Source organism: Argiope bruennichi, chromosome X1, assembly GCF_947563725.1.
Source record: "Argiope bruennichi chromosome X1, qqArgBrue1.1, whole genome shotgun sequence".
Classification (NCBI taxonomy): Eukaryota; Metazoa; Arthropoda; class Arachnida; order Araneae; family Araneidae; genus Argiope; species Argiope bruennichi.
Window position 1 is genome coordinate 27,087,372 of NC_079162.1, and position 14,509 is coordinate 27,101,880.

Sequence of the window (14,509 nt, forward strand, 5' to 3'; positions counted from 1 at the left end):
TTTAAATTTTTATACAGACCGCATACAAAAAAAATTCCCAATGCGTAAAATGTGCCCCATCGTCTAATAAGGTCAATAACAAATTAAAATGTAAATGTTTACAGCTACAGTGCAGATGACGCGACGCAGGAATGAATTATAAGGAAATAAAATATGCTTTATATCTTTAGTTTTAAATACAAATTTTAAAATCTATGCTTCCTGAAAAATATTTTAAAATTTTATATCATGAAATACAGAATATAATTTAAAAATAGCACAGTTAATGAACTTGTAAAAAAACATATGTAATCTTTTCTTTAAGTTATTATTTCAACACATTTTTAATACTTTTGAACCAATAAATAGCAAAATTATTATTTATTTATTCAATCATTACTTTCTTTGTTAATTTGTGTACGATCCCTAAAACACGACCATCCGACATGATTTTTTCTCTTTGTGACCTCATATCCAGGCATGGAAAAGTAGTTGAGGTCAGTATTTATGTAGTTTGATATCTTTGAGACTATTAGTAATAAATTGCTGAAATTTTGCACATGTCCTTATTAGAGGATGGGGCGCATTTTACTCATTAGGAATTTTTTGTACAGGGTTCGCATAAAAATTTAAATTTTGTATTTTTTGAAGTTTAATCCCCTGAAAATTTTAATCGATTTCATAACATTTTACTCCTTCTTTTACAGAACTTTGTAATTTACAGTATATGTCTATGATCAATATTTAAGGAATAAAAGCCGCGGTCAAGGTTTTTGAGACACCCTGTATATTAAGAATTATTTATTAATGTGATATAAAATTCACTAAAAGCAACTAATTAGGAATGTTATAAGAATTATATTCCAAAATTTAAATGATACCTTAATGTAATTTGAATAAATTCTAGTACACGACCTTTATAAAATTAATGAAAGTATAAAAAAAATTACTCTGAAAATAGCACGAAGAAATGCATCAGAGCCTTGGAGCTCCCCTAAATTGCCGGTCTACCTACTTTGTATATTTCTTAATCAGGCCCTGAATATATCGGTATTAAAAAATTGAGTCTTTTATGATAAGTATCTCAATAATACTTCTTCTTGCGTACAGCCGACCACCCCGCCACCACTGAACGTAGCAGTATCGACAGGATTTGTTGTGGCCGACTGCTATCTTGAGTATTGTCCATCCTTCCATTGACCGATTTGTCAAACTGACATTCTCCTCTAGGTAATTGGCCACAAAGTGGTCAATTATTGTCCTTCTGCCTTATCTACAAACTCTCAAATAGTTGGTAAAAAACTGACAATTTTTGACATCATGTCCTTCAGAGTTTTAAGATTACCTGGTACCATCAGTACTGTACTTAAGTCATTATTTATAATTTTCAGATTTTTTCTTAACTCCGAAATTTCAATACATTCCTTTAAATAGTGGTAAACAGTACCGATTCCTCCACAAATGCATTTATTGTCCTGCATTCTTCCAAATCTTTGGAAATATGCAGGAAATCTCCCATGTCCTGATATAATTTGAATTATCAGTGGATGGTATCTTCTTATTTTTATTTCTGGATTAGGAATAAAATCGAAAGTTACTCTTCCGTTCTTGGACATATACCATCTGTCAAACCATTGCAGCTTTATTTCTTCTCTTATTTCCCATTTTAAGACGCCATTTGATTTGGGGACAACCATATCAACACCCTCTTTCTGTGCCGCCAACTTTGCATATTGATCCGCCTTTTCATTACCATAGATCCCAATATGGGCCTTAACCCAATTCAACTCTATCCACTTGTTAGTTTTTACACTTTTTATCTTTTCTTTTATCGTCCATATTTCCTTATTACAATTGTGAGAAGATTGTATGGCTTGTAGGACTGAGAGAGAATCTGAAAAAATTGAGCACTTCTGTCCGTCCTCCACCCTTTCACAATATTCAATGGCCATCTTTAAAGCTTGCACTTCTGCCTGGAAACTTGTGGCATGGTTCGATAATTTCACAAGACTTTTATCGATCTCTTTCCCATAGTAGTATACTACTATTGCAGCTCCTACTTTATTTTCATCTTTTGAACCATCTGTAAAAATTTCTATTCCATCCATATCTGGGATTTTAACTTGAAAACCGTGACTAAACCATTCTGTAGGATGTTGTTCGAATTTGTCAAAATACATCTCATAATCATTTTTGCTGAAGCATTTGTTTCCTATTTTAACTTTATTACTAGAAGTTCTTATTTGAAATTTAGTGAAAATTTCCGTTGCTCTGAGGTCCATTGGCAAAATTCCCGTTATCACTTGAAGCGCTTCTGTAGAAATAGTTCTATAAGCCCCAGACATAATGATGAGAGGGCGCCGTTGGATTGAATTTAATGTTTCTCTGATTTTCTTTAGATTTAGCCGATGTCCCCATGCTCCGTGCCCGAAAAGAACAAATGGCTCAATGGCCCCAGTGTAGATTCTTCTTAGATGGTATTTCCTTTTTCCATAAAATTTATCCGCAACTGTCACTAGTTTATATGTTAATACATCCACTTTTTTCTTGACCTTATTAAAATGTGACGTAAATGTTAATTTACTGTCCCATGTAACTCCCAAGTACTTAATTTGATTTGACACATTTATGTTGTTATTGCCTATTTTTATGTTAGGCGGATCTGTTAATTTTAAACGTTCTCCAAATGTAATAGGCATTTGAATTGTTTTCCTTTCATTAAACTCAAGTTTATGAATTTTGCCCCATTTTACTAGCCTATGAATTATTTGTTTTCCTTTAATTTCCAGTTCATCTTTTGTTCTTCCCGAGATTATTAGTAGCACATCATCGGCATACGCCTGCATAAAGCAGTTCACTGGAAGATTGATTTTAAATGCAGAATTCATAACCAAGTTCCAGAATAACGGTCCGCTGCACGAGCCCTGTGGCACTCCTCTATCCATTATAAATTCCCAATTATTCTCTCCATCTTGGTAAATACATTTCCTTTCATTTAAGTAATCTTTAATCAATTCAAAAAGATTGCTCGGGCAATTCATTTTTATAAGGGCATATAAAATGCTTTTCCTCCATACGGAATCAAATGCTCCAGCTACATCCAAAGATATAACTGTTGTTTTTAGTTTTTGATTCATCGCACCTTTTATTTTACTCCATAGTGCATTTTGTGCTGTTTCACAAGAGTGGTTATATCTAAAACCATATTGATCATGATGCAGTCTATTTTGTGCCGTTAATAAGTGCTGTACTCTTTGAGTTATCAGTTTATCCAAGATTTTACTTGCTGTGGTTAGCAAACAAATTGGTCTATAGGATTTAGGATCCTTTAAGTCTCTATTAGTTTTAGGAATTAAAATCAGTTTTGCTACTTTCCACTGATTAGGGAACGCACCTAATTCTAGGCACTTGTTGTATAACTCTAAAAGTATGAATGGATTCTTTCTGTTAATTTCAGCAAGCATCTCCATTGGGATGTTGTCTAATCCAGGTGTTTTCTTTTTGGCCATTTTATTAATCGTTGTTCTTATTTCATTTATTGTAAATATTTTATCTTTTTCTTTTGTTTTATATAACTCAATACTTTTCCTCATTTTCTTCTGCTTTTTACTTTCTTGTTGGGATTGTTCCTCTTTGAAAAGGCATCCCACAATAGTTTCTATAGTTTCTTTTGTATTATTGGTTTATCTCAATAATACTGGCAAATATATAGTAAACAAGTACAGGGTTTCATACTGTTGTAAATCAAATTTTATTCTGACATATCTTGTTTCTTTTGAACGTTCTGATATTTATTTTATGGACGACCCTCATATGTTAAAAAAATTAACTGTCCGTGGACTTAAAAAAATCCTTGTCCTTCCCCTACATTTTCCTATAGCATTTCTCAAAAAATGTTTTATAATTTTAAGGTATAGAATTTCAAGTTTATTTCATACTTTATTTTTGCAAGAAAACGTTCTCCCTAATTTCAGTTGCTAAGTCTGCTAATGCAGCAAAAATTATTCACCTTAACTTCAGCTAAATTTGATAATTTCATGTATAAATAATAAGATTCATCTATTTATAATAGACGTACATGCTATGCTGCCGTGAGCATTTGAGTATTTTATATTTTAGTAATACTATAATTTGCACGTTGTGTATCTTCAAAATATGGCTAACAGTTATCCTGAAGAAGAAAATATTACTAAAAAAGCATCGAAAAATATGAAAATGGGTAGCAGTTTTTATCTACTAGCACAGGATATCGTTCTTTGGCGCCAAAACCATCGAGATAGCTAAGTCAATTTGGAGATTATATATCACCAAATTCTTCAAGAGCTAACACAACCAAAAGATGAATATTGTATTACTACACTCATGTCCATAAATTAAGGATAATGCAGAGTCACGCGAAAATCGAACTAGAACTAGAAACAGAATTCCTCAAAAGTTTTCTAGAGTTTGAAATTGGGATTTCGATGAGGTGACTTGATTATTTTAACACGAATGATTTCAAACTAAGACTTTGTTGAACCAGAAGAGTGAATTGCTGAACTATCTTGTTAAAGATATAATCACTAGTTAGTAGAAGTAGAATCTCAGTCAACATCCGCATCTTTGTACTCTTCAAACACTTTGTGAATACTTATACAAACGAATATACGAATGAAGACAGGTATTTGTGAGTTATTGCCAAAAGAAAAAGACGGAGCACAGGATCAGACCTGTCTCGTCAGCTTTCTTCAGCCACTGGGACGACAGTTTCAAGGCAAACCGTGTACAGACGCTTAGGGCAGATTGGTCTATATGCTCGCAGGCCTGTTAGATGTGTTCCACTTACTGCAATTCACTGTCGCCTGCGGTTAGCCTGGAGTAGAGAGCATGCATTGTGGGCACCGCAACAGTGGGCTTGTGTGATGTTTTCCGACGAGTCCAGGTTTAAATGACAGTCTGATTCTCGCCGGACTTTCATATGGAGAGCACTAGGTAACAGTTACCACCAAGAGAACATCATACGGTGCTGCAGGATTGCTCCTTTGGGGAGGAATTATTCTGGGTTCCAGAACTGACCTGCATGTTCAAATTGGAACCATGACAGGTCAAATCTATCGGGACGTCATTCTGGAACAACATGTACGTTTCTTTCAGGACGCCATGGGCGTAGAATTTGTGTTTATGGATGACAACGACCGTCCTTACCATGCAAACATCGTAAACGAATGCCTTCGATCAGAAGATATCACCCGTATGGACTTGCCAGCATTCTCACCGGACTTGAATCCAGTAAAGCATGTGTCGGACATGCTTGGCCGACGAGTTGCAGCCCGTCAATCACTTCCTGCATGTCTACCGGAGCTTCGGAGAGCATTGCTTGATGAGTCGTGTAATATTCCCCAAGATCAGATAGATAATTTGATACTCAGCATGCTTAGTCGTTGTGCTGACTGTATTGCATCGTCTGGGAGACATACTATGTATTAACCATCATACCAACCATGTAATATTTGTTTTTGTAATTTGCTCCAGGGAGCAAAAAATCGCAATTTTTATTAATGATATCAAACAAACAGCATCGTTTTTGCTCCTTACCTTTTGTTTAATAAATAGGCTTTAAAATAAGTCGCATTTGTTTTGCTTCTGACTCTTTCTTTTCATGAATTTGCATTATCCTTAATTTATGGATATGAGTGTAAAAAGGTCTGAGGGAAGAATCGAAATTTTGGCGTTCCGATCGAAGTGTTTCAAAAAATATCAGAACGCAAAATAATTCAGTTTTTCTAAATATATCGCAAAATATTTTGTCAAAATAAATAACCAACATGTGAAAAGCGATTTTCATTATTACTTACGGTGTAAGTAACTTTTCATTGCAAAAAAAAAAAAAAAGCCTTTATTGTGGAACGAGTTTAACAAAAGTTGATTACCCTGTTAAAAGATTCCCCAATCAAAAGAAAAACGCATCAAAGCATACATTTCATGTTACAAATCCGTAGAGATTGGGAGAGATAAAATGTATATAAATGTCACTTGCCTGACCATTTGCATCATGCTTTATGATTAAAAACGAAAAAATAATTGAAAAGCAATTTTTAGTGAAATAATATTGATCAACCATATTAATTAGACTAATGGTTATTTTAAGATTTTCATAAATTTCCTCAAACATGTATACCATTTGTAGAAAATTCAGTGATCCTATAAAGGTAATTTCATATTCAAATAAAACATAATATACAAAGAGAGAAAATCTTAGATTAAACAATTAAATTATCCTCTACTCTTCTTTAAAAAACTCTTACGAACATCCTTTTATCAGCAGCAAAATTTAATTCACTTCTTTAGGGAAAAAGTAACTAGTTTAATAGTCAGGTGATTCAATATATCGATACAAAAAGAAGCACAGTTTTTTTGCATATTATAAAATTAAGAATTAAATAATGAGCCAGAACTGTACAATCAAATTTGTGGATGATAACTTCACACAAAAATAAAATGCAAATAATTTATGGTAGTATTACCATTTATTTGTTCTTAGATCACAAGTTACAACAAAGAGACAATGATGACAATAGAAACAACAAAGGAATGACAACAGTGAATTAGAAGTTTTATAAATCTTCATATTTGAAAAATATTACTTTGCATTTACATAACTGGTTTATAATCTAATTATACATTTTAAAAACTCCAAGATTCTACATCAAAAAGTAAATTTTTCTACTTAATGCATTCTATCTTTTAGTATGTTTCAAATCACATGTAAATTATTTGGCCATGAATTTACTTATCACAGAAATAGCTTTCTCTTTTGAAAAAAATTCATAAGGTCACTTCATATACAAATAAGGCATAATATACATACATTTTAAAAATCGTGATAAACTATTTTATTTGTATTACAGCATTAAAAAAAACTTCCTACAAGGAAAATATGCTTGGATTATGGGAAATTAAATACCCTTAAACAAGGTTTTATAATAAAAATAATGGGCACACGATTTAAAGTCTTGAATTAAAGACAGTCTTCATACACATATGGAAAAATACTGATAGAATAATATCGAATATTATCGATCGATTAAAAATAACTCCTGAATTTTAAATTACAAATGTGAAGCTTCATACGAAAATAAAAATAATTAACATGAGCTAGAAATATTAGTTCATTTTTTTTCTATTAGAAAAACTAAAATATCAAAATCGTCATGCAAACTACTAACTAAGCAAATAAAATTTTCTCTAATTATGCACTAAATTACAGAAACAATTGTATGCATTTTTAGCAATGCAAATATTTGTACACAACACTAAAATGCAAGTAACATAAAAGAGTAATAATGAGCAAAATAAAATTAAACAGAAAAAAATGGATGTAAAAATCAGTAATGTTAGAAATAAAATAAAGTTCAAAAGAGAAAATATAAACATAGAAGTTTATTTAATATGATACATGTTAGAAAGAAGGAAATAATTTATAACAGATTAAAAAAAACATAACAATAAAACATTCATAACTTTTAAGTGAATACAAACAAAAGTACAGCAATTCTTTTTCTATATCAACTTTAAAAGAGCTCCATCTCCCCTCAATTTTATGAAATTTATATAAGAAACCTATTAAAAAATTTCAAAACTCCTGAAAAAGAAATAAAACTCTCAGATGGGCACCTCAAAATATGTTTTGATAATGAGATTTGACAGATTTTAAAATATTCGTACAGAACTCCTCTTTAATTCATATATAAATATTCCTGAAGTATAGTAAATGCATCAAATAAAAATCGTAGCGATGCAAATAGAGAGTTTTTCTATGTTGCCGTACTGATAACAATTTCTGCTCATTTAGAAGACTTTCCAAAAATGAATTTAGATATTATGTAAAAATATTTGAAAATTAATATATTCATCATGTATTTACATTACACAGAAATAAGAGTATCTACAAGTAAATCAACGAAATAATTTAACAAAATAATTATTATTTTAAAGCAATTTTTTTCAATAAGCTTTTTTTTTTAATCAACCTTTTGCACGTTTCAAAAAGTCTCTCAGCATTTAAATTTCAACAAGTGGAATCTTAAAAAGATGAGTTATTCTCTATTCTTTTCATTTCTTTTTTTACTAACAAAAATATAATATTCAGATACGTATATTTCTAATTAAAATCAACATTTTATCTTTTTCATAACTAATAGTTTATATCTTCAGTTTAGAAAACATTAATTTTAAAACTCTGTTCACCCTATTGTGAAAATGAAAACAAAGTAACTTTTAAAATTATTTCGTCTCTTTCCGAAAGATATCAAAGAAATGGATATCAGTCTTTTAATAATTAAATACAGAATAAGGAATACATTACACTCAACTTATGATATCTTTCAAGCAATTACAATAATAAAAATGACATTCAAGCACAAATATTTGCATGCATCATTTTTTAAGATATAAATTCTGCAATGACTAATACAGCATAAAATATTTTTACCTTTTATAAAGTCCAGAATATACATCCCCCATGACATTGAAATACTGATAAATTAAATGACTTTTCAATGAAAATGTAACTATGAAAGACTAATGGATTTCGTATGAAATGAAATAATAATTAATCATTTATGGTCAAAGCTCGGCAAATTCCAGAAGAATTAACCCAAACTTTATAAATATATAATACAATTTTTTCTCGTTAGGAACATTGGCAAAATCACATGAAAATGTGCTAAGAAACACAAGAGTTCAAAAACAACCAATATACATATTTGTGTATGTGTATATATTTATATATATATATAATCTATTAAAACCTAATTTATTCATTGTACAAATAACACTATAGGCACATATATAACACAGTGATAAGTTATATTACATATTTTTTTTAATTATTCTTAGAACTTGGAGAAGAAAAAATTGCATCAAATTCTAAAAGAAGGAACTCTACAATTCTATTCTGATGCATCATATCCAGAGCAATATTAGCAGACACATGCTCAGGCCACATAAGAGTAGGTCCAAATACAATAGCTAGATTTTGTACCTGCATTCGATTCTGTTTGTGATATTCAGTGACTCTAAAAAGAAAAAGAAAAAAAAAATTTCAATTGCAATTATACATCAATGATAAATGCTTTTAGGTAAAATGACTTTTTATTAAGGGGCAGCAAACAATTTCAAAACTGTTACAGTTAAAAACAAATTTTCTTTGTATTTTTTAAGTTCAATTTAAAATCTGTTAAGAATGCATCCTTTATTTGCAAGCACTTATTTATACTTCGATTATAAGAATAAATTTTATAATGAAATGCAAGTTGCATTTAACAAACGTTTAGAAGCACAATAAATAGTGCAATTAATTCAGTATTGTCCAATCAAACTAAAGGGGGAAATGTAAGAAACAATGCAAACATACATAACCAATAATGCCTACTTAGCTAATTTCACCTAACCTTAATACCATCAATTTCCTTCTCAATGGGCTTTATAATATCAAACCAAATAACTATATCTTATACAATTTTCAATGATGAAAAAATATATAGAATTTTAACATATAACAAGTGTGGCATATACTGAACGGGGAAGCGTAAATTTCATTGAGTAAAGCGGCTATTATGCTAATAATAATTATTTTTAGTTATTATTCTATATTTTTACTTCAAGTGAATTGTGAATTACATAACTTCAAGTAAAAGAAATATCATTAGTATGCATAATAGCCAAGATTAAATATATAATTAAGGGAATGTATTTATTTAAAGTTACTATATTACTAATAAAACAATGTTCAAACAATTTATGCAGCAGTTTTTAAGAATAGAAGACATAAAAATTTCCTTTATATCTTCTTAGATATATTACACTTAATTCTTGATGGGGAATAATTTTCTGGGCAAAATAACTACGAAGCTTATACATATTTTCTATTCAAATGTATGTATAAGAATTTATGAGTAGTAATAATACAAAAACAATAACTTTTAGGATAACTTTGGGGATAGTAGAGGTCTGAAAATTGTAATATGATATTTATATTGTCTTTACCAATTTAAAAGGGGAAAAAAAACATACAAACCTCAATAAATGCTTTAATAAAACTTTTAAAGTTTCATAATTTGGCTCAGGCATTTTTTGTACAAGTTTCTTCAAGGCTTCAAGTTTGCTAATTGCATCTGGTAATGCTAAAAATAAATATTTCATTATATACAATAAGTTGAATAGATGAAAAATTTGAGATGTATAGTGTTTGAGAGAAAATTCTTTTAAGTTTGTATATGTTCTCAAAACCAATAAACCCTCGTAATTCATATATTAATGACGAAAAAAATTTCTCCAAAAAGTTACATTTAAAAAAAAATGAAAACATATACAAACCAATGGCATTCATGAATTTCTCAAACATATTAAAAGGAAAGAGTGGTTCTTTCATTTCTCTGAAGAACATTTTTAAAGCTCCAGTTAACACATGTACATCCTCTTCTTCCTTCAAGCAAGAGTAGTCATCTGTAAAAGAAAAAACAAAAAATTACTGCTATGGAAAAAAGAAACAATCAGGAGTTAAATTTTTTTTTAAAGCTGCATTATTATTTTATGTTCAATTTGTACATGTGTTTCATATTAAAGTTACTGCCTTTTAAAGACCATATAAAGTACTGAAGATCCTAAACACTGTACTAAAAAAAGTTAAAACACCATGCAGAATGGTTTTAACAGTACATTCAAATTTATTTTCTCCAATCCTTGTAATTTAAGTGAATAGAGATAAATTATACTCGACTAATTAGGTGATAATATTTCAATGCCAATGTCTACAATAGTATCAAAACCATCATATGCATTAAACTACTTTCTCCATGCGAGTTTAATGTGGAATTATTTCAAATAAGTATGAGAAAAAGTATTCATTCTTCCTTCAGGCAATAATTTTATTGTTAAACCGCTTTGCTTGCCTAATAGAACTACCTCTTACTTATTTATTATTATTATAATAAATGGACTAATCTTTTCACATAGAACTGAAAAAAATCATTACTGTTTAAAAGAACTCTTAAAGTCTCCAAAGGAAGCAATATTTAAAAAAAATGATTTCAACAGGAAAAATGAACATAAGCCTATACTATGTATTCCAATTAAAAAGGTAAAAAAGAACAACTCAAAACAGATATATGGAAAATAAAATAATCCATCAAAAATAATTTAAAAAGTTCTAATCCATCAAAATATCTCTAAACGGAATTATGAAATCTCAAATGAAAAGTTCAATTAATAAAAAGTTATTACATAGTACGGTCAGCGACAAAATATAAACCATTTCCCTAAATATGACGTAATACCAAGAAGACAACTTCAATGGGCAGGCCCACTTTCTTTCGCCATGGAAATTTTCAAAGTTAATATGAAGATTGCATTATATTTTACGTCATTCTTATCCATCAAAATCTATCGTGGCTATATGGCAATACTATCAATATGAGAAAAGCGTTTAGCAAAAGTTAATTCTCTGTTTAACAGGTAAATAATTGATAAAAGAAAGTATACATTCTACAATAGTAAGCTATAAAAATTAGTCCAATAAGTTGAATTTTCGCATTCATAACTTTATTCAATTTCAGCAAAGATATAAAAACTATTTAACAATATAATGTCATTTTTCTTGTTCATATAAAGAAATTTGTAATTCTAATTCACCCACAATTTGTTAAATTGCATAATACTGCATTAACTGATTTGATATTAAACATTTCCAAATTTTAAGTACCAAAAGACTTTATTTCTGAATATATTGAAAGTAACAAAGTACCTTGATTCACGTGCATTCGAATTTTCTGAACTTGAGACAGGTTACCACTTGCTCTATACAGACCATCAGCTGTTAATTCTACAACAATAAAAAAACAATGCCATCTCTGTAATTAAAGAATTAGCTACACACAAAACGGTGTTTCTTCCACTAGAATATAAATAGCGTAAAAAAAAAAATTTGAAAATCAAAAACTAAAAATTATTGGTCATTTATCCTTCCAAAATAATCTACATAAAATATTTAATGTAACTGGAATACAAAAATAATTTCTCATTTTGTGCATGACAACTGTATATTTTAGTGATTGATGTGACAAATAACATTCACTTCTATCTAACTTTGAAGTTTTAGAAATCAATTAAATCTAGAGTTGCTAAAAATGGCATGGAATAACTAACAAATTACGAAATAATTTTTTGATGGTACAAAATTATATGATAAAAAAAACTGGTAAATTTAGGTATAATAAATCGCATAAATATTTAGTAGTTAACAAAAGTATATAAGTCAGGAATTCTTTTAACAAAAGCCTTTTCAGTAGCTTTTGGTTGGTTACATAAATACTGATTATACAAATACTTCTTTTGTCCCCTTCAGAATCTGTAAGCAATTGAGATAACAATTTTTTCCAATACTACTCCTAAACTACCCAATGATAAGCGTTGAAGTAATTTATATGCTTAATAAACATCTATTGCAAATTTAGAACAGATAGAGATGCACTTCAATTGGCACTTTGTACTAAATTGTGCATATTAAATAGAATAAACTCATTTAGTCAGAGGGCAAACACTAATTCATAAAGCAAGAAATTCACAACTTTATAATTTTTTAACTATAACTATTATGTGCAACTGAGAAATGTTTCTACCACATAAATGACACCAATAAAAGGTCTTGTAAGAGGCATGAAGAATGAATTATATAAGTTTTCGATTTGTATGAAGCTATAATTAAGAGTAAAAAGGCTTTTCACACAAAATGATCTTATAATAAACATTCAAACCATATCAAGAACAACATAAAAGAGAATGATTTTCTAGATACACAAAAACTTAAAATATAAAATCAAAGTAATATTCATAACATATCACAACCTCATAAGAAATAACTACAAACACAAAACAAGCCTAAACACATGACACATTCAGACATTTGCATTAAATCTAGTATCCCGTTCAAGACTATTAATCTAAATTGCTATTAAATTTATTTCCCCTAACACATTCTTAAAGTTTAATTATAATTTTTGTGATATTTTAATCCTTTCAATCAGAATTAAGAAACATTTAAGTGTTAGTCAGTTTACTTTTAGTCTATTATGAACTACAGCAAAAGGTATTTTTATAAATAAAATTTCAAGATTATAGGTGAAAATCCCCCGAAATGTGAAAACTTAATAATGTTTTTTTTTATAATGAAACAAAAATAATAGCATGTCATTTCTTCAATTATTGAATTAACTCCTTGACTGCCATGGGGGTCACCGGTGACCGGCGGGCCCATGTAAATTACTTTGTAAGAAATTCAGATCAGCAGTCAATGTGTTAGCAAAAACGGTTCCAAGTTGATGTCTGGGACATCAACGCCAGGTGTGAAAGTATTAATATATTCAAAACAATTGGATATTTCTCATAAAAATTTCGTTATTAAAGTTGGCCAGGAAAAGTGAGACTCATCAAATAACAGATAATAACTTCAAATGAATAGCACAGCAAAACTAACAAACAAAGTATTTAAGAACCACCAGCATTGATCTGGAATCCTTCGCTACCCTTGTTTACTCAGTGCTAGCGACAGATATAGACAATATGAGACTACAGACGCAAAATTGTTTTGAGACATCTCCCTCCCCCATTCAATGTCATAAAATGGTCGCAATTTTAATGACCACCGTTACGCTTGATTTTAAGAGAAGAAAATTTAATGCGATCCGCCCTCATCTAAACACCTCTTCAAAATTTATATTTTCACATGTGAAATAAATTATAAAAAATAAATGATCTTCAATTAACAAAATAAATTTAAAATGCGAGTTTTCTAATATTTTATCAAGATATCATTAACCTATAATATATTGATTTTCATGTCTTTTCTTCAATGAATTTTGAATATATGTGTCCACAAAAAGTCAAGATTAACTTCGAGTTCAACGTTATTCCTGTAGTATTCAGCGATGAGTCAACTTTAAATCTAAGCAGGGATGTAAATACAAATAATTTTAGTATCTGGAGGGGAGAGGGTCTGGGTTAATTAAGGGGTTAATTGTCTATTAATTGATAGCCTAAGCATTGCTTAGTAAGGATATATGGCTTAAAAGAACTATTAAACTACTCCTTTAACTCTTACTATGAAGATAATCAATAATTTTATAATAAATCATTTAATGTTTCATATTCCCATTGTGAGCGTTATCCTTTGACTGTCAGAAGTCCAAAGGAATGTGGTTAACACTAACTTCATTTTGTGGCAATTCTAGGCCGTCATCTAACAGTAAAACCGGGGGCCAGGAAAAAAGCCCTTTTCCTACTCCTGGATAAAAAAGGGCTTGTGCATCGTAATGCATGTCATATTTGGTTTTCAGATCCCTTAAGTCTCAAGGCGGTTGCCCAAGCGAAATACCACAATTATTGAACGTCTCTTTTATGAAAGGGAGTCAATGCACATACAGCCCTTAACCCGATCCTACGGTCCGTGTAGAGTTGCCACTAAACTGAATCCCTTGCCACACTGCGAATGGGCAAA

At 29.9% G+C, this 14,509-nt stretch overlaps 1 protein-coding gene across 1 annotated transcript in view; it reads right to left on the reverse strand.

Annotated features, from left to right (window-relative positions):
• Positions 1-6,500: 6,500 nt before the first annotated feature.
• LOC129958040 (rho GTPase-activating protein 15-like) overlaps positions 6,501-14,509 on the reverse strand; it is a 44,329-nt gene continuing 36,320 nt past the window's right edge. The window contains exons 13-16 of the mRNA XM_056070192.1: positions 11,762-11,839; positions 10,336-10,464; positions 10,037-10,142; positions 6,501-9,035 (exon numbers count right to left, since the gene is read on the reverse strand). Coding sequence (XP_055926167.1) covers positions 8,843-9,035; positions 10,037-10,142; positions 10,336-10,464; positions 11,762-11,839 — 506 coding nt within the window. The 3' untranslated portion in view covers positions 6,501-8,842. The remainder of the gene's footprint in view (positions 9,036-10,036; positions 10,143-10,335; positions 10,465-11,761; positions 11,840-14,509) is intronic.